The 25,038-nt window shown below is 35.8% G+C and overlaps 1 protein-coding gene across 3 annotated transcripts in view; it reads left to right on the forward strand.

Moving 5' to 3' along the window:
• The window catches only part of PCDH11X (protocadherin 11 X-linked), a 583,424-nt gene extending 567,420 nt beyond the window's left edge, over nt 1–16,004 (forward strand). For 2 of the 3 annotated variants that reach the window (XM_064574318.1, XM_045880211.3), the window contains exon 6: nt 15,777–16,004. In XM_064574318.1, the coding sequence (XP_064430388.1) occupies nt 15,777–15,853 (77 nt within the window). In that variant the 3' untranslated portion in view covers nt 15,854–16,004. Of the gene's footprint in view, nt 1–3,175; nt 4,182–15,776 lie in introns of those variants that run through there. The other variant, XM_064574319.1, reaches the window with a different exon arrangement.
• Nucleotides 16,005–25,038: the final 9,034 nt, after the last annotated feature.

Consider the following 25,038-nt stretch of genomic DNA (forward strand, 5'->3'; position numbering starts at 1 on the left):
CTCAGGCTGATTTCATGGGTGTTCAGAGTGGTCTGGTAGATATCCAGTTCAATTCTGGGGACCGGTTGTAATAGGGTCCCCTACTCCTCTGCCATCTTTTCAGTATCCCCCTCTTAAAAGTAAACTCTTTTACCCTCTAGAAAGGTTCTGGATTGACCCCACTGCCACATCTGTACTGACAGCCAAATTTCTGATGCTCGACCTGGGGCCATCCCACATGGATTTTTACAACCTCACTTTTCCCTGGCCCCAGGTGGCTGGGAGGAGGCAGAGCCAGTGCCGGAGCCTGAGCCTGAGCAAGCAGGAGCAGGAGGAGGACATTTTTCTTGTTTCTTGAGTTAGGCATATATCGCTATAAACTTCCTTCTTAGAACTGTATTTGCTCTATCCCAAAGATTTTTGTACTATTATGTTTCCTTTTTCACTTGTCCATGTATTTTTTTTTTTATTTCCTCTTTGATTTTTTTTTATTGACCTATTGGTTGTTTAGTGGCACATTGTTTAATCTTCATGTGTATACTTTTTTCCTGATTTTTTTAATTGGTTTCGAGTTTCATACTGCTGTGTTTGAGAAAATAAATTCTTGATATAATTTTAATCTTAAATGTCAAGACTTGTTTGTGACCTAACATGTAACCTATCCTGAAGAACATTCCATGTGCACTTCAATAGAATGTGTATTCTGATAGTTTTACATGGAATGTTGTATATATATCTGTTAGGTTGATCTGGTCTAATATGTCATTCAAATCCACTGTTTCCTTGTTGATTTTCTGTCTGGATTATCTATCCGTTGATGTAAGTGGGGTGTTAAAGTCTCCTACTATTATTGTATTACTGTCAAATTCCCTCTTTATGTCTGCTCATATTTGCTTTGTGTGTTCATGGGCTCCAATTTTGGGTGCATAAATATTTATAATTATATCTTCTTGCTGGATTGATTTCTTTAATATTATGTAGTACCCTTCTTTGTTTCTTGCTATAGTTTTTGTTTTAACAACCATTTTGTTTCATATAAGTATAGCTACCCAACTTTTAGTCTATTTACATTTAAATTAATTATTGATAGGTATGTACTTATTGCCATTTGTTAATTGTTTTCTGGTTGTTTTTGGTAGTTCTGTTCTTTCTTCTCTTGCTGTCTTTGATGTAGTTTGATGACTTTCTTCAGTGTTATGGTTGGATTCCTTTTTCTTTATTGTTTTTGGATCTATTATAAGTTTTTGACTTGTGGTTACCATCAGGTTCATCTTAAACATATAGCAGTCCATATTAAGTTGATGTTCTTAAGTTCAAACCCATTCCAAAAGCATTAAATTTTTATTCCCCTCTGTTTTATGTATGTGATGTCTTATTTTACAATTTTTTAAAAATTTTGTGTATTCCTTACCTAATTTTGGTAGATATAATTGATTTTTACCGCTTTAGTGTTTTAACCTCTATACTGGCTTATAAGTGATTAATCTACTACCTTTTCTATATTTGCTTTTACCTGTGATTTTTTCTTTCACTTATAATTTATTTCTAGGTATGGCCTTTTCTTTCTACTTAAGGAGTTCCCTTTAAAATTTCTTCTAAGGTTTGTTTAAAGGTGAAAACTAACTCTTGTTTGGGAAACTTTTTGTCTCTTCTTCTATTCTGAATGATAACTTTGCTGAGTAGATCATTCTTGGTTGCATTTTTTTTTTTCTTACAGCACTTTGAATGTATCATGCCACTTTCTTCTGGCCTGCAGTTTCTGCTGAAAAATTAGCTGATAACCTTATGGGGTTTTCCTTTAAAGTAAATGTTTTCTCTTGCTTATTTTAAAATTCTCTTGATCATTACTTTTTGCTATTTGAATTATTATGTTTCTTGGTGTGGACTTCCTTGGGTTTATATTACTAAGGTATCTCTTTGCTTCCTGTATCTGGGTGTCTGTTTTCTTCCCCAGTTTAGGGAGGTTTTCAGTTATTATTCTTTAAATAAGTTTTCTGCCCCATTCTCTCTCTTCTCCTTGATGTGTACTTGGGATGCTTTGAGCTCAGGAACCTCTTACTCTGTCAACTTCCCTCCTCACAAGTCCAGATGTTTTGATCATAACATTCCAAGGTATGGTGGAAAGAGCATTTGAAGGTGAACCAGATCATCTCAAGTTCTAATGACAGTTCTACACCTGACTAGATGTGTACATTTGGCCAAGTTACTTAAACACAGACTCTATATTTTTTTTCGCACATTTAAAAAAAATTGTAGTGATCATATTTATACTTAACCCTCACAGAGAAGTCAGGCTGCTTAAACATGATGATATAATAATACACAAAAACACATTAGTTAGTATTTAAGTGTATACTGTGTTCTAGATACTCTCCTTGATAATCTGTAAATGTTTTTAATACTTATGATACTTCTTTGTGTAAGTTCTATTATTTTCTTTATTTTTGAAATAGTGGAAACTGAGGCAAAGTTAGGGTAAATAATATAGGAATTTAAAAGTTTCTAAAGCACTATACCAGTGTAAGATATTACTATTGTTTAGATTTTTGAACTTTTATCAGTACACCAATGAGCCATGGCCATTGCAATTAAACTTCTATTTTAAATTTTGCTCTAATTGCATATTTATTTAGTATGTTCATAATGCAGTTGGGTTCTTACTCCAAGCTGCACTGAAACACCATAGTACCTTTTATGGTTATATTTTATAATTTTCATACCATATTTTATATATCCACTTTCCATTATCAGCTTATTTGAATAGACTTGATATTATTCATCTCAATACAATTTCTTAAGCATTTTTTTTTATAATTAAATGCTAGCACATAAAGGAAAAAGCTCTCTCTGACCCTAATCATAAATGTATGTGACTAATATTATTTTATTCATACAACTGGTCTATTGAAGGCTGACTGTTTACCAGGGATGAAATTGAGTTATTTTCTTAAGTACATAAATATGTAGATTTTTCCCCTCATAGTAAATTAGATATATATGTGCAAGTTCTTAGTAGTAAAAGAAACACTTTTACTCCTGGCAGTGCTTTACTTGTCTTCAAGGAAGAAATTGCAAATATATACTTGTCAATTCATTCAGAGCAAATTCTTTAGTACCTCCTCATCGGAAAATATATATTAATAAACATTTATAAATTAATTTGTTTTTTTAAAGATTTTATCTATTTATTTGACAGAGAAAGAGGGCCAGAGAGCAAAAGCAGGGGGAATGACAGAGGGAGAAGAAAAAGCAGAGTCCTGGCTGAGCAGGGAGTCTGATGCAGAGCTCGATCCCAGGACGCTGGGATCATGACCCCAGCTGAAGGCAGATGCTTAACTGATTGAGCCACCCAGGTGCCCCAATTTGTTTTCTTATATTTGTTTTCAAGTGTACTTTCCTTTTTTGGGACATGTTTTAATTCAAGACTGAGTTTCAGGTATATTAATTACATTTTCTGTTTTCATTGAGGTTTATCGTTTGAGCAGTAGAATGTCAACTGCTTTGTTTACCTGCAGTCATTTGTCTGCTTTCCACAGTAATGCTCAGCTACCCAAGCTAATTTTTGACATAACCTTACATTGTTTTATTAGACAACCCTTACCTTTCTGGCTCTCAGATAACTCTCAAGGATCTGTTCTTGAGCTAGTTTCCTATACCTATTGTTAGTACTAAATAATCAGTTGTAATTTAGGAATTCATTACTTTAGACTTGAGTTGTTGAATTTGAATCAGGAACTCTTTAGGGATGAATGTGAGAGGTGGGGAAGCAGGGTGACGTAGAAGTTCCTAAAGAGACTAGAAAAATGGATTACATCTCAGTCAAATTAATCGCCTCACCTATCTTCATCTGAGTACTTAGTTAATAAGTGTTTGTGAACATAAAACATAATTCATTCTTATGCATGATAGATATGGAACTTTTCATGTCAATTAGAGAAAATAATGTCTTTTCATACTTTTTCTTTTCATGGCCAGAAGTTAATGAAAATGCATGTATAACTTTCCAAATGACAAACTTATTCCACAGGCCATAATATTAATCCCTTTATGTTAATCTAATAGCTCCCTAAATTCTCAGACTGAAGGATAAAATCAAAATGCAGTTTTGTTAGTTTTGTGTTAGATTACTAACAGTAGATGCTAGAATGGCATAGAACAATATTTGTGAAAGGAATTAAGTTTTATTAGAGCATTTGGATATTTTAACATTGAAAATTGCCTTCTTCAGGTAATATGAAATAATTCCATGTCACCACATTCATTATATATTATTCACTGACACATGGAACTAGAAAAAAATGTACTTTATGATAAAATTGTATTGCTTTTCAATGTTTTTTTATTAAAGTTAGAAAATAGGTGTGGCACTGCAGTGTTCTCGTTGTGATAAAAACTCGGCATAGCTTTGAAACAGTATATAATCTGTGAATAAAAAATGTATTCTTTTCAGTTTATGTTCTGGTTTTATACTATTTGCCTTTTTAAAATCCATGTATGTGAAATAAATGGCATTACTAAGTGACATATTTGTTGCTTGTTGGTAAAATATGGCTGACTTGTTTAAATGAGCTGTAAACATTGAAAAGGTTCTGAATACTTATTTCTGCTATAACTAATTAGAATAATAATCTTTATTTCATAAAGTATAATGTTAATATTATTAATAATATGTCTTGAATTTGATTCTATTTGAATGATGTAACAAAAATAAAATATTTATTTACTTCCATTTATAGATATCACACCAAAATCTGGGTCTATAATGAGGGAAATTTTTTGTTTGAAATAAACTTTGAAAATACACTATTGAAAATATTTTAAGATACACACAAAAATTGATTATTGAAACAGCAACTTTCTCATTAAGTAAATTGTCAATCTGAGAACATAGCCCAGAAGTCTTAAATTTCAAGTGATTTAATATAATTGATTTTGATCAGCACTGTCAAATGGAAATATAATAAAATGTGTAATTATAAGTTGTCCAGGACACATTTAAATAAAGCAAAAAGGAACAGGTGGAATTAATTTTATTGATATGTTTCACTTAAAGCAGTGTATCCAAAATATCATCATTCCAACATGTAATCAATATAAAAATTAATATATTTTACATTCTTTTTCATATTAAGCCTTGAAATTTGATATGTATTTTACAGGTACAGTACATCTATCTGAATTCCAACTAGCCATATTTCATATGTTCAATAACTATGTGTGGCTGGTGGCTATTGTATCAGCACAGATTTAGGTCCTTCTCAAAGAAGAATTAACTGCTGGGTTTGGGCTTCAGAGAAAAGAGGTTTTGGTATACATTGGTTTGATATTATAACCCTGAAGAAAAACAAACAAAAAATTCTCTGAAGCCCTTATTTTTATACTTACTCATCTGAGAACATTTTCTCTCTGGCTGGCCAAACTTCAAAGAAAAAAGAAAACATTTGGGAAACATACCCTGGTTGATTTTTACTGCCACTGGCAATGAAAAGAAATGTCAAATGTGAAACAGAAAAGATCTGTATAGATCAAAGTCAACACTTTTGATTGCTGACTTTGTGTCCTATGTTTGAGACTCTTAAGAACCACAATTCATTACAGTTTGATTTCTTTGAAATTCTTGAGTAGTTTCAGAAGTACCCACCAATAGAGAACACTGATAGGCACTAGTTAATCTAGAGGCTATACACGAATGGATGATTTTAGACAGTGTACTGTATAGTGTTTTATTCTAGCCAATATGTAATATTACCAGAATTGGAGCCAGTAAGCTGAAAAGTTTCTGTCTTTCAGCTCATATAAAATATAGTACTTCAATTTTAAAAGATTAGTAATATAATTTATCATGTTAATGTAAATGTAAGAATGTGAATTTCCAAGTCATATAATATCTTAAATCTAAAATATTTATATAATAGATGTGTATATGTGGTATTCATGGTGCTCATGCTTACAGGATGTATTTCTTGGACTTAAGGTATAACAAAGATTTTAAATAGTGCTGTGTATTAGTGACAATTCAAAGCATCGATTTCTTCATTTGATAATCACTTATTAGTGATCCAAAATATCACCAAACTAAAAATAGAAAACACCCTACAAAGTGATGATATACAATGCTCATTTAAGAGGGCAACATTCAACTAAATTGATAAATGTTTTATATTCTTAACTAAAATCATATAGAATTATATCATTGCTTACTGGTAAATATGTGGAATAGAGTATTTAGCTATTATTCAGAATCCAAATGAGATTTAGAAAATATATTTTAACAGTTTGCAACTTGGAGAAAATGACTATTGGATGCTTTACACAGTTTGAATTTATACCAGGTTAACAAAGTTATATTTTCTTTGTTGTGATTATTTATTGCTATTCTCCAAATGTAAAAATATCCTAGAAGATTAGAGGGAAGAAATTAGGGAACTTTAGAGAACCCACATTAAACATTTTCCAAATATGTTTTCTGGGACCATTTTAAGCTTTTTCTAATGTATTTAAAATATAAAGGGCATGCAGGGGTGGCTCAATTGGTTAAGCATATGACTCTTAGTTTCAGCTCAGGTCCTGATCTCATGGCTCATGAGATTGAGCCCCACATTGGGCTCCACACTCAGTGGGAGTCTGCTTGGATATACTCTTCCTCTGCCCCTTCCCCCCCCTTTCCCTTTATCTCTTTTCTCTCTCTCAAACAAATACATTCTTAAAATATAAAATAAAATATAAAGAATAAGAGTATTTTGGAAAGTAACAAAAAGAGAAGAGAAATTTTTGTCAGGAAATGTCAGAATATTAAAGCTTTAACAATAAAAAGATGGTAGCTATGCAGAAATTGATAGATTGATGTAGTAAAATCGTATTGAAGTTGAACATAATGCATATCTGAAGTTAATATATGGTTCAAAAATAATCAAAACCAGAGATAAAGATATAGTTCTGGGAAAGCTTGCAAAGTATTTGGAAAATGATCTTTGTTCTAAACTACAGATCCAAGAAAATTATAGGTCAAAGATATGACTATAAACCTGAGACCATACGATTTAGAAGAAAATATAAGTGGATATTAACCAATCAAAGAAATATGCCTCATTTACATTTTTATTCTTGAATATCTGTGTAACTAGTTGCAAAGCTAGTCCCAAACAGTTCTAATAAAAATATTTATTTGGATTGAATTACTGAAATTAATTTTTATAGTACACTATGGAAATTACTATTACTTCTATTAGTTTTACCAAAAGTTTCTAGAATGGTTCTATTGTCATTAATTTAGACAGCTCTTGAAAGGGAGGATGATTATAGAAGGCAAAGTATATAGCATTAAGTAATAGTTATTTTGTTTTTTAATATTGATAATGATAACAATAATCAACTTTTAATGAGCAGGTGTAAAACATTACACATTATTCATATTTCAAAACAACAACAAATGAAGTGAGTCACTTTCAAATGATGGATTATTTTTAAATAGTGGTTGCATAATTTCTTCTAATAATATTTGATCAAATTGGCTTGCATTTGTACATGGAATACCACTGTTTCTTTAATGCTAATAGAGCTTGAGTGTAGAGTTTTCTAAAAGCCTTGCACAATCCTCTTTTTCTCCCTAACACTTCCTTATAAAGACCTCTTGATGACTCTCTTTCCCTTTAGCTTCATTTTATTCAATAATCTTTCTTGGGTACATGGAACATGCCAGGCACTATACTAAGTTCTCTTCCTTCATGCTCTAATTGCTCTCCAATAGGCAAGGGATAACAGAAGAGAAAATTAGTAGTATATACATAGTTATAGGTGGAAGTAAGATAGAGGTAGAGGTAAGTTTAGGGTTATAGCACCCTTATTAAAAATAAGATTTTTAATATTAATCATTCATGATATTTTGTGTAAGAAGATTTGATATACTCTAACCTTGTTTCAGGAAAACAGAGAGATAAATCTTGAATGGGATTTCTAGAAAAAAAAAAAAAACTATATCATAATTTTTAACACTTTCCCAAAACATTCAAAAGCAGAAAGTATAAGCCAAAGAGTCTGCCTGAGTGGATCACTTGAGAATGTATTCTTTCATGCCTGCTATAAGACTGCATTTCATTTTTTTAAAAGATTTATTTGAGAGAGAGAGAGAGAGAGAACATGAGCGGGAGGGGCAGAGGGAGAGGGAGAGAGAATCTCAAGTAGACTCGGCAGAGTGTGGAGCCCCATGCAGGGCTTGATCCCAGGACCCTGAGATCATGACCTGAGCCAAAACCAGGAGTCAGATGCTCAACCAACTGTGCCACCCAGGAACACCAGATTGCATTTCAGTTTTAAAATCAAAATGGTATATGAGTAGCTTCAACAAAGGCATGCTCTTGTGATGAACACCAGGTGTTGTATGTAAGTGTTGAATCACTAAATTGTACGCCTGAAACTAATATTACACTGTATGTTAACGGATATTTAAATAAAAACTTTAAAAAGAGATAAATAAAAATTTTTAAAAATGATACTATTGGGATTTCATTTAAAACTGTATAGGGGCGCCTGGGTGGCTCAGTCCGTTGAGAATCTGACTCTTGATTTCAGCTCGGGTCATGATCTCAGGGTCCTGGGATCCAGCTCCCTGGTGGGCTCTGTGCTCAGCTTGGAATCTGCTCATCCCTCACGCTCTTCTCCTCCCCCCATTCACACTCTTTCTCTCTCTCAAATAAACAATAAAAAATTTTTAAAAACCTTAAATCTGTATAAACAAGACTACTTTTTAGATTATATATACTTTTGCATATTCTTCCACATTTTTCAAGCCCCTAAAAACATCAGGATTGTTTGAGAGTCAGATAATAGAACTACTTATTTGGATAATCTAGTTGCTCAAGTATAAAAGCATTTACTTCTCTTGGTTATCAGTAATTGCTCTAATTTAATTTATTTTTGAAGTTAGTGCTATAACCCTAAACTTAATATTTTACTGCAATTACTTGATGCTCACAAAACAAGGTTGCTATGAAGGAAAAATTGTACCAACGTTTTATTTATTCCATATGTTCTCTTAGGTTTTCAAGCTAAAAATCTGAACTTCCATTTTTTTTTCTACAGTAATATTATAATAATGATTTTTATTTACAGTCTAATGGAAATTCAAAATCAACATTATATGATGCAAAATTTGCTTACACTTAGGACTTAACAAATATTATCCATTTAAGTGATACTTTCTTTAAAATACTCTACCATACGTTGTGATATCTTTTCTACTAAATAATTTACAAATCCAACTTTTAAGGATTTGTTGCATTGTTATGGAATTTAATTGTAGTGTGAATTGCAGTTTCTTCATTTTTTCTGTTTTCCCTTGAATACAACTGTTGTGGGCACCTGGGTGGCTCAGTTGGTTAAGCGACTGCCTTCGGCTCAGGTCATGATCCTGGAGTCCCGGGATTGAGTCTGGCATCGGGCTCCCTGCTCAGCGGGGAGTCTGCTTCTCCCTCTGACCTTCCTCCTTCTCATGCTCTCTGTCTCTCATTCTCTCTCTCTCAAATAAATAAATAAAATCTTCAAAAAAAATACAACTGTTGTAAAATTTTTACTTTGAAAGCTTATATAGCAGAACAATGATCTGTTGATTTAGTGTTTTTATTGAGATATAATTCACATAACATGATTTACTATTTTAGAGTGTGAAATTCAGTACTTTTAATTACATTTATAAATTTATGCAACCTTCATTACTATTGAAATCCACAATATTTTCATCATCCACCAAAAGAAATTCACATAACCATTACCAGTCACTCCCTAATCTTCCCTATTCTTATTCTGTCAACCAATATTCTCACTTCTGTCTTTATAGATTTGCCTATATAAGAAATTTCATAAAGTTGAGTCACATACTATGTGGACTTTTGTGTCTGGCTTCTTTTACATGGCATAATGTTTTCAAGATTCATCCATATTATAGCATACATCAACACTTCATTCAATTGTATGGTTGAATAATATGTCATTGTATGATATGACACATTTTGTCTCTCCATCAGATGATAGACATCAGTTTTTTTTTTTTTTTTTTATCATTAGTTGACAGGCAGTTGGGTGTTTCTAACTTTTAGCTCTTATAAAAAATGCTGCAGTGAACATTGGTGTATAAGTTTTTGTATGGACATAAGTTTTCAATCCTCTTGGGTATATACTCAAGAATAGAATTGCTAGTCCATAAGGTAACATTATGTTTAATATTTTAAGAAAGTGTCACACTGTTTTCCAAATAACTATACCATTTAACATTCCCAGCAGCACTGCATGAGAGTGCTGGTTAGTTCTACTTTTTTTTTTTTTTTTTGTCACGGTTTATTAGACCATTTGTAAATATAGACGTGTTTGAATGACAAAAGTAACATATTCATTTTCTTTTTTGTTTTAACTTCAAGTTTTTATATAAATTCCAGTTAGTTAACATACAGTGTAGTATTAGTTTCAGGTGTAAAATTTAGTGATTCATTATTTATATACAAAACCCAGTGCTAATCACAACCAACACTCTCCTTAATGCCCATCAACCATATACCAACCCTCTGCCTTCCTCCCTTCCAGCAACCATCTATTTGTTCTCTACTCTTCAGAGTCTGTTTTGTGGTTTGCCTGTCTCTCTCTTTTTTATCCCTACTTTCATTTGTTTTGATTCATAATTCCATATATGAGTGAAATCATATGGTATTTGTCTTTCTCTGAATGACTTATTTTACTTAACAAAATACTCTCTAGTTCCATCCATGTCAGTGCAAATGGCAAGATTTCATTCTTTTTTATGGCACGGTAATATTCCATTGTATATATATACAACCTCTTCATTATCCATTCATCAGCCAATGGACATGTGGGATAATTCCATAATTTAGCTATTGTTGATAATGCTGCTATAAGCATTGGGATGGATGTATCCCTTTGAATCTGTGTTTTTGTATCCTTCAGTAAATATCTAATAGTGCAATTGCTGGATTGGAAGGTAGAGGAACCTCCATACTGTTTTCCAGAGTGGCTACACCAGTTTGCATTCCCACCAACTGTGTAATACGGTTCCTTTTTTTCTGCATCATGCCAACATCTGTTTGTTAATTTTAGGCATTCTGACAGGTGTGAGGTGATATCTCATTGTAGTTTTTATTTGTATTTCCCTGATGATGAGTGATGTTGAGCATCATTTCATGTGTCTGTTAGTCACCTGTATCTCTGGAAAAATGTCTATTCCTGTATTTTGCTGATTTTTTAACTGGATTATTTGTTTTTTGGGTGTTGAGTTTGATATATTCTTTATATATTTTGTATATAAACCCTTTATCAGACATGTCATTTGAAAATATATTCTCCCATTCTGAATGTTGCCTTATAGTTTTGTTGATTGTTTCTTTCACTGTGTAGAAGCTTTTTATCTTGATGAAGTCCAATAGTTCATCTTTGCTTTGGTTTCCCTTGCCTCCAGAGACATGTCTAGTAAGAAGTTGTTATGGCTGAGGACAAAGGTTTCTGCCTGTGTTCTCCTCTAGGATTTTGATGGTTTCCTTTCACACATTTAGGTCCTTCATCCATTTTGAATTTATTTTTGTGTATGGTGTAAGAAAGTGGTCCAGGTTCATTTTTTTGCATGTTGCTGTCCAGTTTTCCCAACACCATTTCTTAAAGAGACTTTCTTTTTTCCATTGGATACCCCTTCCTGCTTTTTTGAAGATTAGTTGACCATATAGCTGTGCATTTATTTCTAGGATTTCAGTTCTGCTCTATTGATCAATGTGTCTATTTTTGTGCAGGTACCATACTGTCTTGATCTCTACAGCTTTGTAATATAACTAGAAGTCCAGAATTATGATGTCTTCAGCTTTGCTTCTCTTTTCCAAGATTGCCTTGACAGTTCAGGGTTTTTTCTGGTTCCATAGAATTTTTAGGATTGTTTGTCCCAGCTCTATGAAAAATGCTGGTGGCATTTTGATAGAGATTGCATTAAATGTGTAGATTGTTTTGGGTAGTATAGACATTTGAACAATATTTGTTCTTCCAACCCATGAACATGGAATGTTTTTTTCCATTTCTTTGTGTCATCTTCAAGCCAACCTCAAGTGTTCTATAAACTGATCAGTGTATAGATCAGTGTTCTATAATTTTTAGAGTACAGATCTTTTACCTCTTTGGTTAGGTTTATTCCTAGGTATCTTTTGGGATTTGGTACAACTGTAAATGGCATCAATTCCTTGATTTCTCTTCCTGCTGCTTTATTATTGGAGTAAAGAAATACAACAGATTTCTGTACATTGATCCTGTAATCTGAAACTTTACTATATTCATATATCAGTTCTAGCAATTTTTTGTGGAGTCTTTCAGCTTTTCTACATAGAGTCTCATGTCTTCTGCACATAGTAACAGTTTGAATTATTCCTTGCCAATTTGGATGCCTTTTATATCTTTATGTTGTCTGATTGCTGAGGGTAGGACTTCCAGTACTAAGTTAAATAACAATGGTGAGAATGGTCATCCCTGTCTTGTTCCTGACCATAAAGGAAAAGCTCTCAGTTTTTCCCCCTTGAGGTTGATATTAACTGCAGGGATTTCATATATGATCCTTATGATGCTGAGGTATGTTCCCTCTATCCCTAATTTGTTGAGGGTTTTTATCAATAATAGATGTTCTACTTTGTCTAATGGTTTCTCTGCTTCTATTGAGAGGATCATATTGTTCTTATTCTTTGTTTTATCAATGTGGTCTGTCACATTGATTGATTTGTGAATATTAAACCACCATTCCAACCGAAAAATAAATCCCACTTGATTGTGGTAAATGATTCCTTTAATGTACTATTGTATTTGATTTGCTAGTATTTTGCTGAAACTTTTTGCATCCATGTTCATCAGGGATATTGGCCTCTAGTCTCTGTTTTTGGTGGGGTCTTTTTCTGGTTTTAAAATCAAGGTAATGCTGGACTTCTAGAATGAATTTGAAAGTTTTCCTTCCATTTTGATTTTTGGGAATATTTTGAGAAGAGCAGGTCTTTCAGTGTTTGCTAGAATTCCTCGGTGAAGCCATCTGGATCTGGACTTTGTTTTTCAGAAGATTTTTGATTACTGATGCAGTTTCTTTGCTGGTTGTCAATATGTTCATGTTTTCTATTTCTTCCTTTTTCAATTTTGGTAGTTTATGTGATTCTAGGAATTTATCCATTTATTCCATATTGTCCAATTTGTTGGCATGTGGTTTTTCATAATATTCTTTTGTAATTGTTTGTATTATTGTAGTGTTGGTTGTGATTTATCCTCTCTCATTAGTGATTTTATTGATTTGGGTCCTTTCTCTTCTCTTTTTGATGAGTTTAGCTAGGCGTTTATCAATTTATTTAATTCTTTCAAATAAGCAGCTCCTTTCATTGATCTGTTCTAGTAGGAGTTTATTTGTTGTTTCTTTATAATTTATTTCTCTTCTAATATTTATTATTTCCCTTATTCTGCTGTCTTTAGACTTCATTTGTTGTACTTCTTCTAGCTTCTTTAAGTATAAGGTTAGGTTGTATATTTGAGATTTTTCCTGCTTCTTGAGGTAGGCTTGTATTGCTATATACTTCTCTCTTAGTACCACTTTTGTTGTATCCCAAAGGTTTTGGACCATCCTGTTTTCATTTTCACTTGTTTCCATGTATTTCTTTTATTTTTCTTTCATTTCCTCTTTGACCATTCTTTATTGGATGCTCTTTTTTTAAGATTTTATTTATTTATTGAGAGAGAGAGAGAGGTAGCATGAGCAGGGAGGAGGGGTGGAGGGAGAGGGAGAAGACTCCCCACTGAGTGGGGACCCTGACGTGGGGCTCGATCCCAGGACCTAAGATCATGACCTGAGCCAAAGAAAGATGCTTAACCAACTGAGCCACCCAGGCACCCCTAGTAAGATCTTCTTTAACCTTCATGTATATGTGGTCTTCCCCCAATTATTTTTGTGATTGATTTCAAGTTTCATAGCATTGTGATTGGAAAATATGCATGGTATGATCTCCATCTTTTTGTACTTTTTGAGACCTGATTTGTGACCTACTATGTGATGTATTCTGGAGAATGGCCCATGTGCACTTGAAAAGAATGTGTATTCTGCTGTTCTAGGATAAAATGTTCTGAATATATATGTTAAGTCCATCTGGCTCAGTGTTTTATTTAAAGCCATTGCCTCCTGGTTGGTTTTCTGCTTAGATGATCTGTCCAATGAAGTAAGTGGGTTGTTAAAGTCCCCTGCTATAATTGTATTATTATCAAAGAGTTTCTTTATGTTTGTTATTAATTGTTTTATATAGTTGGGTGCTCCCATGCTGTTAGCATTAATATTTAAGTTTGTCATATCTCCTTAAAGAATAGACCCCTTTATTATGATGTATTACCTTCTTCATCTCTTTTATAATATTTAGCTTGAAATATAGTTTCTCTGATTTAAGTATTGCTACTCCAGCTTTCTTCTGACCTCCATTTGCATAATATTTTTTTTTTCCATCCCCTCACTTTCAATCTGCAGGTGTCTTGAGATCTAAAATGAGACTCTTGTAGGCAGCATATAGATGGGTCTTGTTTATTTACCATTCTGACACCCTATATCTTTCGATTGGGGCATTTAGTCCATTTACATTCAGAATAATTATTGATAGATATGAATTTGGTACCATTTTATTACCTGTTTTGACATTGTTTCTGGAGATTTTCTCTGTTCCTTTCTTGTGTTTGTTGCTTTAGGTTTGTCTTTCCCACTCAGAGTCCCCTTTAATATTTCTTGCAGGGCTGGTTTAGTGATAATAAAACTCTTTCAGTTTATGTTTGCCTGGGAAACTACTTCTCCTTCTATTCTGAATGATAGTCTTGCTGGACAGAGTATTCTTGGCAGCATATTTTTCCCATTCAGGACATTGAATATATCATGCCACTGTCTTCTTGCCATCAAGTTTCTGTGGAGAAATCTCTGCTAATCTTATTGGTCTTCTCTTGTAAGTTAGGGACCCCTTTACTCTTTGTCCTTTTATGATTTTTTTTTCTTTATCCCTATATTTTGCAAATTTAACACTTGGTGTTGGCCTGCTTTTGTTGAGTTCAGTGAGAGTTCCCTGTGCCTCCTGGATTTGCATGTCTGTTTCCTTCCCCAGATTAGGGAAGTTTTAAGCTATAATTTTTTCAAATAAACCTTCTGCCCATTTCCTCCTCTCTTCTTCTTCTGGGACTCCTATGATATGAATGTTGTTATGCTTTATGGAATCACTGAGTTCCATGTCTATATTCATTATCCAGTATTTTTTCTTTCCCTCTTTTTTTCAGCTTCATTATTTTCCATAATTTTATCTTCCTATCACTGATTCATTCCTCTGCTTCTTCCATCCTTGTGGTCATTACATGTGTCAGTTTCAAATCTTAGTTATTGCATTTTTCATTTGAGCCTGAGTAGTTTTTAAGTCTTTTATCTGTGTGGTAAGGGATTTCCTGCTGTCTTCTTTGTTTTTTTGCAAGCCAGCTAGTATCGTTATGATTGTTGATTTAAATTCTGGATCAGGCATATTACTTAAATCTGTTACAATTAGATCCTTGTCTGTGATCTTTTCTTGTGCTTTCTTTTTGGATGAATTCTTACATCTTGGCATTTTGCCTAGGCCTCTGTCTTCTCTGTGTTAGGAAAGCCTGTTATATTTCCTGATCCTGAGATTAATGGCTTTATGAAGAAGAGGTCATATAATATGCAGGGCCTCATGTTTCAGAAAGTGTCTCTGGTGTATGCTGTGTGCACTCTGATGTGTTTTACCTGCTCTTTCCCTCAGGTCAGTCCTCTCCAGAGGTTCTCCTTGCCTGCAGTGGGGAGTTGTTTGAACTGTGGCCAAAGTTTGGTGAGTTTTAATTAAGTGTGCTCTGGTCTGATTGTTAAATTGGTCAGATCCTATTTCCACTAGAGCTGAAGCTTTGCAGAATTCTATGGTCAGTGGACATGGTGCTTGCAGGGATTTGTTCTGGTCTTCTGGGGGAGGGGCCATTGTACTGGTTTTCAGGCAGATTTGCCTGTGGAAAGCAGCACCAGTAGAGCACAGAGGGGTGGGGCTTTGTGTAAGTGGTTTAGGCCTCTAATTTTGGTACCAAAGTACTGAAGTTAGTCTGTGCTGAGGGACAGGAAAGGGAAATGGGACCAGCCTGCTCCCAAGTCCCTGGAGAGGGGAGTTTGAGCCTGCGACTGTCCAGGAAGCACTCCCAGAAGAGCAAACAGTCTTCCCTTGTATGTCTCAGGCATCCTTCAGATTGCTGCCTTTACCCTGTGTCCCAGCCACCTGCCTTCCTAGGAACACTTTGCACCTTGGGCTCTATCCTAGGCAGGATGGCTGAGTTTTAAAACACTAGACTTTTGGGACATGGTGTGGAGGGTACCCATGCTTGTCCTCTGGGGGAGGGTCTTGCCATACTGGGACTAATGCAGGTTTTTCCATGAAGGATAGTTGTACCAAAGCACCAGAGTGTGGTATTTGGGGTAAAACACAGCAGAGGACCAGTATCCAGATTGGACACCCTCAGCAGCTATCCCTGCAGCTCTGGTGAGGGGTGTGGGAAGAAAAAAGTGCTCACTGGCTCTTTGCCCCCACAAAGGCAACGCCACTTCTCCCAGATGCATTCCAAGAAGTGGTAACTGTCTCTCCCAGTGTGTCCCAGTGGGTCCTCAGATTGATTGTCCTCTGTCCCCAGGCTATCTGCCCTCTTTCTCCATAGGAGCACTGCAGTGCCCTTAGGGCTCCACACCATCCACACCACAGACCTCTAAAACTCCAGCTTTTGAGCCGCACTGGTTGTAAAATCTAATGAAAATCAGATCCCCTGTGTGCTTCTTTGTCTTGCCTCTCTCTATGACCAGGGCTTACGCCCCCTGGCAGCACCTGAGATTTGTTTCTCCCACAAACTATGCCTCTGCACCTCCTACCTTCCACAATGTGGTTTCTTATCTCCCTCTAGTTGTGTAGTTTGTTCTGTCAGTCCTTGGATCAATTTCTTGTGTATTCAGAATTATTTGAGATTTATATAGTTGTTTTCTAGGGAGGAGGCAAGCCTAGGGTCCTCCTACTACTCCACCATCTTAGGCCTCCCTGCTTGAGGGTTCCAGGTTTTTAAATGTTCAGCAACCTTTATTAATATCTGTCGTTTTAACTGTAACCATAATAGTGGGTATGAAGTGTTATCTCATTGTGCGTTTTTTTAACCTATTTTTTATTATGTTATGTTAATCACCATACATTACATCATTAGTTTTTGATGTAGTGTTCCATGATTCATTGTTTGCATATAACATCCAGTGCTCCATGCAATACATGCCCTCTTTAATACCCATCACCAGGCTAACACATCCTCCCACCCCCTCCCCTCTAGAACCCTCAGTTGGTTTTTCAGAGTACATAGTCTCTCATGGTTCATCTCCCCCTCCAATTTCCCCCCCTTCATTCTTCCCCTCCTGCTATCTTCTTCTTCTTTTTTTTTTTTAATTTAACATATAATGTATTATTTGCTTCAGAGGTACAGATCTGTGATTCAACAGTCTTGCATGCTTCACAGCACTCACCATAGCACATACCCTCTGCAATGTCTATCACCCAGCCACCCCATCCCTCTCCCTGAACCATTCCAGCAACCATCAGTTTGTTTCATGAGATTAAGAATTCCTCATATCGGTGAGGTCATATGATACATGTCTTTCTCTGATTGACTTATTTTGTTCAGCATAATACTCTCCAGTTCCATCCACATAGTTGCAAATGGCAAGCTTTCATTCTTTTTGATGGCTGCATAATATTCCACTGTGTGTGTGTGTATATGTGTGTGTGTGTGTGTGTGTATACATATACATATATACCACTTCTTCTTTATCCATTCATCTGTCGATGGACATCTTGGCTCTTTCCACAGTTTGGCTATTCTGGACACGGCTGCTATAAACACTGGCGTGCACATACCCCTTTGGATCCCTACATTTGTATCTTTGGGGTAAATACCCACTAGTGCAATTGCTGGATAGTATGGTAACTCTATTTTCAATTTTTTGAGGAACATCCATACTGTTTTCCAGAGTGGCTGCACCAGCTTGCATTCTCACCAACAGTGTAGGAGGGTTCCCCTTTCTCCGCATCCCTGCCAACATCTGTCATTTCCTGACTTATTAATTTTAGCCATTCTGACTGGTGTGAGGTGATATCTCATTGAGGTTTTGATTTGGATTTCCCTGATGCCCAGCAATGTTGAGCACTTTTTCATGTGTCTCTTTGCCATTTGGATGTCTTCTTTGGAAAAAAGTCTGTTCATGTCTTCTGCCCATTTCTTGATTGGATTATTTCTTCTTTGGGTGTTGAGTTTGATGAGTTCTTTATAGATTTTGGATACTAGGCCTTTATCTGATAGGTCATTTGCAAATACCATCTCTCATTCTGTTGGTTGTCTTTTGGTTTTGTTGACTATTTCTTTTGCTGTGCAAAAGCTTTTTATCTTGATGAGGTCCCAATAGTTCATTTTGCCCTTGCTTCCCTTGCCTTTGGCGATGTTTCTAGGAAGACGTTGCTGTGGCTGAGGTTGCAGGGCTTGCTGCCTGTGTTCTCCTTTAGGATGTTGATGGACTCCTGTTTCACATTTAGGTCTTTCAACCATTTTAAGTCTATTTTTGTGTGTGGTGTAAGGAAAGGGTCCAGTTTCATTCTTCTGCATGTGGCTGTCCAATTTTCCCAACACCATTTGTTGAAGAGACTGTCTTTTTTTCCATGGAACATTTTTTCCTGCTTTGTTGAAGATTAGTTAACTATAGAGTTGAGGGTCCATTTCTGGGCTCTCTATTCTGTTCCATTGATCTATGTGCCTGTTTTTGTGCCAGTACCATACTGTCTTGATGATGACAGCTTTGTAATAGAGCTGGAAGTCCGGAATTGTGATGCCGCCAGCTTTGCTTTTCTTTTTCAACATTCCTGTGGCTATTCAGGGTCTTTTCTGGTTCCTTACAAATTTTAAGATTATTTGTTCCATTTCTTTGAAAGAAGTGGATGGTATTTTGATGGGGATTGCATTGAATGTGTAGATTGCTCTAGGTAGCATTGACATCTTCACAATATTTGCTCTTCTGATCCATGAGCAAGGAACGTTTTTCCATTTTTTGTGTCTTCCTCAATTTCTTCCATGAGGATTTTATAGTTTTCTGAGTATAAATTCTTTGCCTCTTTGGTTAGATTTATTCCTAGGTATCTTATGATTTTTGGTGCAGTTGTAAGTGGGATTAACTCCTTAATTTCTCTTTCTTCTGTCTTGTTGTTGGTGTATAGCAATGCCACTGATTTCTGTGCATTGATTTTATATCCTAACACTTTACTGAATTTCTGTATGAGGTCTAACAGTTTTGGGGTGGAGTCTTTGGGGTTTTCCACATAAAGTATCATATCATCTGCAAAGAGTATGAGTTTGACTTCTTCTTTGCCAATTCAGATGCCTTTTTTTTTTCTTTCTTTTTGTTGTCTGGTTGCTGTGGCTAGGACTTCTAATACTATGTTGAATAGCAGTGGTGGTAGTGGACATCCCTGCCATGTTCCTGACCTTAAGGGGAAAGCGCTCAGTTTTTCCCCATTGAGAATGATATTCTCTGTAGGTTTTTCATAGATCGCTTTTATGATATTGAAGTATGTACCCTCTATGCCTATACTCTGAGGAGATTTGATCAAGAAAGGATGCTGTACTTTGTCAAATGCTTTTTCTGCATCTATTGAGAGGACCATATGGTTCTGGTTTTTTTTCTTTTATTAATGTATTGCATCACATTGATTAATTTGTGGATGTTGAACCAACCTTGTAGCCCAGGAATAAATCCCACCTGGTCGTGGTGAATAATCCTTTTAATGTACTGTTGGATCCTATTGGTTAGTATTTTGGTGAGAATTTTTGCATCTGTGTTCATCAGGGATATTGGTCTGTAATTCTCCTTTTTGATGGGGTCTTTGTCTGGTTTGGGGATCAAGGTAATGGTGGCCTCATAAAACGAGTTTGGAAGTTTTCCTTCCATTTCTATTTTTTGGAACAGTTTCAGAAGAATAGGTATTAATTCTTCTTGAAATGTTTGGTAAAATTCTCCTGGGAAGCCATCTGGCCCTGGGCTTTTGTTTTTTGGGAGATTTTTGATGACTGCTTCAATTTCCTTAGTGGTTATAGGTCTGCTCAGGCTTTCTATTTCTTCCTGGTTCAGTTTTGGTAGCTTATACATCTCTACGAATGCATCCATTTTTCCCAGATTATCTAATTTGCTGGCATATAGTTACTTATAATATGTTCTTATAATTGTTTGTATTTCTTTGGTGTTGGTTGTGATCTCTTTCATTCATGATTTTCTTGATTTGGGTCCTTTCTCTTTTCTTTTTGATAGTCTGGCCAGTGGTTTATCAATCTTGTTAATTCTTTCAAAGAACGAGTTCCTTGTTTTGTTGATCTGTTCTACTGTTTCTTTGGTTTCTATTTCACTGATTTCTGTTCTGATCTTTATTATTTCTCTTCTCCTGCTGGGTTTAGGTTTTATTTGCTGTTCTTTCTCCAGCCCCGTTAGGTGTAGTGTTAGGTTGTGTATTTGAAATCTTTCTTGTTTCTTGAGAAAGGCTTGTATTGCTATATACTTTCTTCTTAGGACTACCTTTGTCTCATCCCAAAGATTTTGAACAGTTGTGTTATCATTTTCATTGGTTTCCATGTATTTTTAAAATTCTTCTTTAATTTCCTGGTTGACCCATTCATTCTTTAGTAGGATGCTCTTTAGCCTCCATGTATTTGAGTTCTTTCCGACTTTCCTCTTATGATTGAGTTCTAGTTTCCAAGCATTGTGGTCTGAAAATATGCAGGGAGTGATCGCAATCTTTTGATACTGTTTGAGACCTGATTTGTGACCTAGGATGTGATCTATTCTGGAGAATATTCTATGGGCACTAGAGAAGAATGTGTATTCTGTTGCTTTGGGGTGGAATGTTCTGAATATGTCTGTGAAGTCCATTTGGTCCAGTGTGTTATTTAAAGTCTTTATTTCCTTGTTGATCTTTTGCATAGATGATCTGTCCATTTCAGTGAGGAGGGCGTTAAAGTCCCCCACTATTATTGTATTGCTGTCGATGTGTTTCTTTGCTTTTGTTATTAATTGCTTTATATAATTGGCTGCTCCCATGTTAGGGGCATAGATATTTACAATTGTTAGATCTTCTTGGATAGACCCTTTAAGTAGGATATAGTGTCCTTCCTCATCTCTTATTATAGTCTTTGGTTTAAAATCTAATTTGTCTGATATAAGGATTGCCACCCCAGCTTTCTTTTGGTGTCCATTAGCATGGTAAATGGTTTTCCACCCCCTCACTTTCAATCTGGGGGTGTCTTTGGGTCTAATATTAGCCTCTTGCAGACAGCATATCAATGGGTCTTGTTTTTTTATCCAATCTGATAGCCTGTGTCTTTTGATGGGGGCATTTAGCCCATTTACATCCAGGGTAACTATTGAAAGATATGAATTTAGTGCCATTGTATTGCCTGTAAGGTGACTATTACTGTATATTTTCCGTGTTCCTTTCTGGTCTATGTTGCTTTTAGGCTCTTTGCTTAGAGGACCCCTTCCAATATTTCTTGTAGGGCTGGTCTCGTGTTGGCAAATTCCTTTAGTTTTTGTTTGTCCTGGAAGCTTTTGATCTCTCCTTCTATTTTCAATGACAGCCTAGCTGGATATAGGATTCTTGGTTGCATATTTTTCTCATTTAGTGCTCTGAATATATCCTGCCAGTCCTTTCTGGCCTGCCAGGTCTCTGTGGATAGGTCTGTTGCCAATCTAATGTGTCTACCATTGTAGGTTACAGATCTCTTGTCCCAAGTTGCTTTCAGGATTTTCTCTTTTTCTCTGAGACTCATAAGTTGTACTATTAGATGTCAGGGTGTTGACCTATTTTTATTGATTTTGAGAGGGGTTCTCAGTGCCTCCTGGATTTTGATGCCTGTTTCCTTCCCCAAATTAGGGAAGTTCTCTGCTATAATTTGCTCCAATATACCTTCTGCTCCTCTCTCTCTTTCTTCTTCTGGTATCCCAATTATTCTAATGTTGTTTTGTCTTATGGTATCGCTTATCTCTCGAATTCTGCCCTCGTGATCCAGTAGTTGTTTATATCTCTTTTTCTCAGCTTCTTTATTTTCCATCATTTGGTCTTCTATATTACTAATTCTCTCTTCTGCCTCATTTATCCCAGCAGTTAGTGCCCCCATTTTTGTTTGCACCTCATTAATAGCCTTTTTGATTTCGACTTGGTTAGATTTTTATTCTTTTATTTCCCCAGAAAGGGTTTCTCTAATAACTTCCATGTTTTTTTCAAGCCCAGCTAGTATCTTTAAAATCATCATCCTGAACTCTTTCTGACACTGTACTAACGTCCGTATTGAGTAGGTCCCTGGCAGTCGGTACTGCCTCTGTTCTTTTTGTTGAGGTGATTTTTTTCCATCTTGTCATTTTGTCCAGAGGAGAATAGATGAATGACAGAACAAAATGCTACCAGGGTAACAATGTCCCCAAAAATATAATCTTAACAAATCAGAAAAGACCTGAATCCAGGGGAAAAGAAAGGGGAAGAAGGAAAAAAGAAAAAGAAAAAGATAAAAACAAACAAAAACAAAACAAAACAAAAAATCAGAATATTATCAAATATGATCAGGCTGGTGCATAGATCAGTGCCACACACTAGATTTTGGTTGTATTTCGGTCTGTTAGAAGAAAGTACTTCCCCAAATGTTAAAGAAAGAAAAACTTATATATCTACAAAAATAAGGGTTAATACGATGAAAGGATGTAATATGACTGTAAAGATGATAATTATAAAAGATTTTATAAAAGGAATTGATAAGAATTTGTTTGAAAAAAGAAAAGAGGATTTAAAAAAAAAAAGGGAGAGAATGTGATCAGGCAGGAGACTAGAATAAAGCCATACACTAGAGATTTAGGGTGTATTTTGGTCTGTTAGAAGAAACTGTATCTCAAAATTTTTAAGAGAGAACAACTTATATATATATGCCAAAAGTAAGGGTAACTACTATGAAGGGACAGAATATGACTCTAAAAATGAAAAATAAAAATGTTTTTTTTTTAAGAAGGGATTGATAAGATGTTGGTTGAAAAAGGGAAAAAGAAAAATTCAAAAAAAAAAAAAGAAAAAGAAAGTTAAAAAAAATTATATTTGAAAGACTAAAGAATCATGGTATAAAAGCCAGGAATTCTATGTGCAGTATTCCCCTAGCGCTGGAGTTCTGCCTTTCTCATTGATCAGTAAGCTTGGTCTTGGCTGGCTGTTCTTGCTGATCTTCTGAGGGAGGAGTCTGTTGCCATGGTTCCCAAATGTCTTTGCCAGAGGTGGAACTGCCCCGCCCTTGCCGGGTCCGGCTAAGTAATCTGCTCAGGTTTGCTCTTGGGAGCTTTTGTTCCCTGCAAGTTTTCAGTATAGCTTTGGAGGATGAGAGTGAAAATGGCAGCCTCCCAATCTCTTCCCTGGAGGAGCCAAGAACTCAGGGCCCCTCTCCCCAATGAGCCCCCAGAGAAAAGCAGTCAATCCTCCCATCTGCCCGGTCTCCAGCCACACTCCATGCCCACCCGGCCTGAGACCAAGCTTTTCTATCTCTGGCACCCGACTCGGTGTGGATTCTCCAAGCCCAGCAGATCTCTGTGGCGCACTCCCACACCATGCTTCCCAGGGGAGGAAGGGGAGTCTCCCCAGATCTGCCGCTGGTTGGGTCTCTGCTGGAGGAGCAGTGGCGCAACTGTGCTGTGGATCATGGTTTATGACAACCCCGAGCTGAGAGCCCGCACCTCAGCTCCATCTCTGCAGCCGGCTTCCCCACTCCCATACCTGGGAGCTCTGCCTCACTCAGGCACCCCTGGTCTTTCTGTGACCCTGAGGGTCCTGAGACCACACTGTCCCGTGAAGTTTCCTCCCCCCGCTTAGCCACTGGAGCAACGTCCCTCAGCAGAGCAGGCTTCTAAAAGTTCCGATTTTGTGCTCCGCTGCTCTATCACTTGCTGGTAGCGGCTGACGGAGGCCCCCTCCCCCGCCGTCTATCCTCCCGAATATCCCCTCGGATTCCCTTCTCCACACGTCCTACCTTCCAGAAAGTGGTCGCTTTTCTGTTCAGACAGTTGTTGCTATTCTTTTCTTTGATCTCCTGTTGAATTTGTAGGTGTTCAGAATGGTTTGATCCCTATCCAGCTGAATTCCTGGGACCAGTTGAAACCCAGGTCTCCTACTCCTCTGCCATCTTGATCCACTCCCCCCATTGTGCCTTTGATTTACATTTCTCTAATGATTAATAATGCTAAAAATCTTTACATGTGTTTATTGGCCATTTTATATTTTCTTTGGAGAAAAGTTTGAATATTTAGCTCATTTTTCATTAGTATTTTTTCTTTGTATTATTGAGTTTTAAGGGTTGTTTTTTCTGGGTGCTAGTTATATATAGGATGTGTGATCTGCAAATAATTCCTTTCATTTTATAGGTTGTCTTTTCATTTTCTTGTTAGTGACCTTTGAAGCACAAAAGCTTTTATTTTGATGAAGTCTTACTTATCTATTTTTAATTTGGTTGTTTATGCTTTATGTCTTTTATCAAGAAATAACTGTCCAACACATGGTCTTTAAGATCTGCATCCTTGTTTTCTTGTACAAAATTTTATAGTTTTAGCTCTTAGACTTAGATCTTTGATTCATTTTCAGCTAATGTTTGTATATGGTGTGAAATAAGGATCCAACTCCATTTTCCTGCATGTGGAAACGAAATTGTTTCAACAGCATTTGTCAAAAAGACTATACCTTATCCCTGAACTATTTTGGCACCCATGTCAAAAATTGATCAAAATGAATGGGTTTATTTCTGGACTATCAGTTGTGGTCCATTAATTTATGTCTATCCTCATGATTGTACCACAGTCTTGGTTATGATAATTTTTTGGTAAGTTTTGAAATTCAGAAATCCTGATTCCTCCAAATTTCTTCTTCCTTTTCAAGATATTTTTGGCTAATCTGGATCTCT

Source organism: Mirounga angustirostris, unplaced genomic scaffold, assembly GCF_029215605.1.
Source record: "Mirounga angustirostris isolate CCGP_5_RB_7025 unplaced genomic scaffold, mMirAng1.0.hap1 SCAF_11, whole genome shotgun sequence".
Lineage (NCBI taxonomy): Eukaryota > Metazoa > Chordata > Mammalia > Carnivora > Phocidae > Mirounga > Mirounga angustirostris.